The sequence below is a fragment of the Rhinatrema bivittatum genome, chromosome 7 (assembly GCF_901001135.1).
Source record: "Rhinatrema bivittatum chromosome 7, aRhiBiv1.1, whole genome shotgun sequence".
Taxonomy (NCBI): Eukaryota; Metazoa; Chordata; class Amphibia; order Gymnophiona; family Rhinatrematidae; genus Rhinatrema; species Rhinatrema bivittatum.
Window position 1 is genome coordinate 243,331,492 of NC_042621.1, and position 5,000 is coordinate 243,336,491.

At 37.5% G+C, this 5,000-nt stretch overlaps 1 protein-coding gene across 5 annotated transcripts in view; it reads left to right on the top strand.

Moving 5' to 3' along the window:
• Positions 1-5,000, top strand: part of LOC115095816 (transcription factor COE3) — a 343,530-nt gene that overhangs the window by 793 nt on the left and 337,737 nt on the right. For all 5 annotated transcript variants that reach the window (XM_029610002.1, XM_029610004.1, XM_029610005.1 and 2 more), the window contains exons 3-4: positions 252-315; positions 1,061-1,116. In XM_029610002.1, coding sequence (XP_029465862.1) covers positions 252-315; positions 1,061-1,116 — 120 coding nt within the window. The remainder of the gene's footprint in view (positions 1-251; positions 316-1,060; positions 1,117-5,000) is intronic.

The following is a 5,000-nucleotide window of genomic DNA, read 5'->3' on the forward strand; positions in this document are numbered from 1 at the left end:
TTATAGCAGCACTTGGCTGCTAAGACTGAAACTGAAGCTTTACAAAGTTATCTGTAAATATTGACTGATTTTAGCAGATTAAACATGAATTGCTGCACTCCGCACAACCCATTTGACCTTAGTAGGGAGCTTCCAATTTGCCATTGCAAATATCCCATAAATTGGAGATTTGAAGAAAATAAAATAGAAGTAGGACGACCCTGACTTTTATTATAGCATTACTGAATGCAATTATTTACCATTATTTTCAGGAGCCAAATAGTGAGAAAACTAACAATGGGATTCATTATAAACTTCAGTTATTGTACAGTAATGGTAAGTGGCTATTATTAAGTCTATTGTACTATGCAAAATACTTTATATTTCTGAAGGTTTTTTTTAAGGATATAAAAGATTTTGGAGATTAAAATTACATGGATGTTAACACGACTGCTCTCATGGCATATAAGGAAAACAAAACATAAACGATCAATAAGTCAATGGTACTTCACATGATTAACCGGTTGGTCTTGAAGTAGAAAGTAAAAGCGGAGATCAATATTTGTTCAAAGAGAACATCACTTTTAAGTGACTTTTTTTTTTAGTTTCTCAAATTAATGTTAATTATTTTCCTGGGCTAAATCCGTGGACCACGTATGTTTCCTCCACGCGCAGAACAGGCTTAAATCTAACACAGATGGCGACAATGCTTATCAAAACGTGTCCAAAATTGTAATTTTATTTTTTATCTTTTCTAAAAGAAAATTAAAAAAAAGAGCACACATTTGACATTTTGAAGCAATAAATCACAATAGTTAAAACTACAGAGCTATTCTGAAACATGAATTTGTGTTTCATTATACTTTAAATGTTAACTACAATATATTCTAGTTCAAAACCTCTTCAGTTGATCCAGGTTTTAAATGTGTTATCTTAATTTTTAAAACATTGTCATACATTTTTAGGCATAGTATGCAATTGTAAATTGATTGACCTCGTGCATATGCTGCGTGATTTCACTTCTCGCTGCAATAATCCTAATGATCATTTGCCCTCCCCGTTGTTTTTTTTTCTTTTGCAGGAGTTAGAACAGAACAGGATTTGTACGTTCGTCTAATAGATTCGATGACCAAACAGGTGAGGGAGTTCAACTTTGGCTTAGTTTAACCTGCGAAGTTTCAAATGTTCACCTTGCTTTCAAAGATGATGGGATTGGAAACTGAAAAATTGATCAGCTTTTTCAGGAGCCTTGACATGCTAATCAAAATTCCATATTAGAATGGACAATATTTAGAAAGAAATACAAAATATTTTTTCTGTCACTCCTGAGTTAGATGTGTTTTATTACATAGATTATTTGATCGTAGCTGGTTGATTTTCTTTTTCATTTTACATCTGACATAATCCTAAAATTGGATCTCAGAATTTATTTTAAGTAGAATGTATTAAATGATAGCTATATTTAAGGGAAAACCGCAGAATGAATGTGATTAGTTCTCTTTTTTTTTTTTTCCTGACATCATGATGTGAGAAGGAGAGACGTTTATTTGGATTTCCAAGTTAAATGTGTTGAGGTGAAAAGTCATCTTGTTCTCCTGTAGTCCAGATTCACCTCTCGGCCCCCCATCTTCATAATTCAAACTTCAAGCTCCAGGGGTCACCCAAACCCGTTCATTTACTCCACATCAGCTCTTGTTTCTTTACGTCTGCTTCCATCCTCTGTCATACCTTGTAAATAACATAATTATAAGCAGTTGCTTATTAAATTATTTAACCTGACTTGTATAACTTTCAGATGGTAACTACATGTTATCAATAATGTTGTTAGCAATTGAGCAGAGAAAGCAACTTATTTGCTGCTGATCCAGTTCCGCCTCATTTTTTTCAGACATCACAATTTTTGTCATACTTACTTTCTTAACCTAAAATATAGCCTACCTAAATAAATGTAATGCATATTGTAAATATGCTACATTAAATCATTTGGAAGAGACGTGTCCTAGAAAGTATACGTTTAAAAATAGCTTGCAAATTTATCCAACTTTTCAGATTAAAAGCTAATTTGTAAGATTTGTGTTTCATAAGAACATAAGAATCATAACAGACTTGTGGCACCTTTTTTGAACAAGCGAATTTTTCATTTGTGTATGTGTGTGTGTGTTTGTGTGCGCACACATACACACACTCATACACACAAACACACAAAGTTTGCTTTAATGAAAATAGGATTATATAAAATATCTTCCATGGTAAAACAAAATGATGTCCTTTAGGAAAAAAAAAAAGAGAAGTGACAGACAAAGTACAATTTTGACAATGAGGAAGGCGTTGAGTTGCTCCCTTCAGCAATTATTTCAATGGGTTATACAGAAGCTCTTTCAGACTCTGGAGCGCTCTTGATTTGACAATGTGCTTTTATTTCCTTTGTATATAACAGCTAAATGTTTTCGGAAATATCAGTCGTCTAATTAAGAGGCTTATATAGACAGCTATAAGTTTTAGTTCTGCCGAAGATAAGAGTAAGAGGCTACATTTTGAAGTGCACTTTATTGTTCATTTAGCTGGACATCTCTCAGCTGCATAAACACTAGTGAAAATAAAGGGCGTTTAATCTCTCTGCACTAACAGAAAAAAAATGCCCAGTAACTGATCAAAGAGTCAATGGCGCTGAACCGACAGTTTATGGATTTCTGTTTGTGCTACAAAATAAAAAATAAATCAAATATAAATACATGAATTCAACAGAGGAAAAGAAACAATCACCAGAAGTTATATTGCACAGTGCAACAACAAATATCTGGAGCCATAGAATAGTTGTTAATGGCTTCGCTGGCATATATGACTTCTCTGTTTTCAAAACAGTATCTGTTTCGAAAGCTGTTACATTAATATTTGTCCAGCGTTTCCTTTAGTTACTAGGGTTTTGCAGACTTTGTTTTTAATTAAAAAGGAACTCTGCCAACACGCAGCTTTGAAAAAATAAGTGCAAAGAGTGTCATTTCGGGAGGTGGCTAGAACACATTTGACATATGATTTTCAGACAAATAACGCATGCTAACAGTATGTGCTCGTATTTGTACTGACTTATGGACTACTTAGACTTACATGTTATCTTTGGAGGTGGGAGAGACAGAAAGTTAACGGCGATTTTCATCCCATTTCAAAAAGAAGGGACATATCATCAAACTAGAGTTTGCCCAGGCCAGGCAGCATGCGGAAGTGGAATATCCTGGGCACACTGGGGTTACCGTACTTGCTCTGGTACAGCAGTATAAGGCTAATGGGGCGACGCGGGCAGACAAACTCTCCGGGAGAGCCAAGCTGCAAAAGCGGCGCGCCGACAAGCTTCCTCCAGGGGTGGTGGGGAGGGGAGAAACGGGCTCCCTCCAGGGGTAGAGGGGGATTTAGCGGCGCGCGGGCAGCCTCCCTCCAGGGGCAGCGGTGGGAGGAAGGGGAAGAAGCGGCGCGCGGACAGACTCCCTCCAGGGGTAGCAGGGGAAGCGACGCGCGCAGGAAGCCCTTTGCGGAGGAGCAGGGAATGCGACGCGTGCGGCCAGGCTGTGCAGAGTCCGGTCAGGCACGACGCTTTCCAGTCTGGCAGGAGACTGAGCGAGGGCGAACGCACCTATAGCTCGACACCATCTGTTAGAGTCTATACTCAAAAACCACTCAAGCGTATTCCCAGACACCGCCTTTTTACCAAAGAAAAATCATTGTTAGCAGTTTCAAAATAAACACCAGATTGTCCATTAGCACTTTCTTTCTAAATATCATTCAATAATAACCGTATTGCTGTGCACACGTCTGTTTTTCTTCTGGGGGTCTTAAAAACATTTCTCTTCTTAGCAGGCAGTCCTTTGAATGACTACTTTAAAATCCATTGTAATTTCATACTTAGTTGTTAATACGTCTTGAAAATATTTTAAAATAAAAGATAATAGTTTTCAGTTACTGATATGAACAGTGCTGAATATACACAGAGCATATACACAGATTAGACGTTGCATATATGGCAAATATGAAATATTAGTTGAGGCCATAGAACGTGATACCAGAAGTATTGTGCAACGCCGTCTTTGTGCTTGTACTATGGATTATCATAGTTGCAAAATAGCTAATAGGTTAATAAATAGAAAAATGCAAATCTGAAAATATTAGTAGTTACAGAGCGAGCTAAAAGTAAAAAGGCAAAGCCCAATTATTCCCCCCCCTCCCCCAAAACTAGGAGTTCTTGTATTAGTTAATGTAATTCAAACTGTTTGACGCTTCTGTATCGGAAACAGGTGTGAAGTTTTATTTTTCTAGCAAAGGGTGATGCCAGTGACATTTCTTTAGGTGGAGTTACTTAAACCAGAAGGCCCTGGTCCCCCTCCCCCCCCGGGGCATATAAAAGTATCATTATTTTTTTCTAATTGGACTACTAAGTTATCAAGAAACTGATTTTGCATATTGTTTCAGTTACAACGTTTAGGCCAATGTTTTCTTTATAAATGAAAGCTAAAAGTCATTAAAACAATATAACAAAAATACAATTGTAAATCCAGCGTGAAGATAAAGGCTACGACACATTCCAAATCATACTGAGCAGCGTGTGATACATGGAGAGGAAATAGAACAATAGGCTTAATTCATTTATTTGCTAACGCAGTTTCTTCCACTGCTGGTTTCACTTCGCAAATTTACAGTTGACATTTCGCATACGCACGAAAGGAAAGCAGAGCTGTCTGCAACTGTAAGCAAACCTCGAGGGTTAGGGAGCTATAACACATATATCGGCAAAATATTCTTTCGCATTTTCTTGTCTGACAATTTTAATGTTTTCGGTGTGCTTTGTGCACCTGACGCCGAGCCGAGGCCTTATTCATTTCCCATTCAGTTTACCACAGAAAACGTTGAAACCTGGTGGCAGTTATTTTAGGCGCCAAAATCCTGGCACGTCCCCTCCTCCCGCCTCCTCAGAGAGCTGTGTTTGCACTTCTCTTTTCAAACCCTATGTGGACTTAGCAGACTGTTTTTATGTA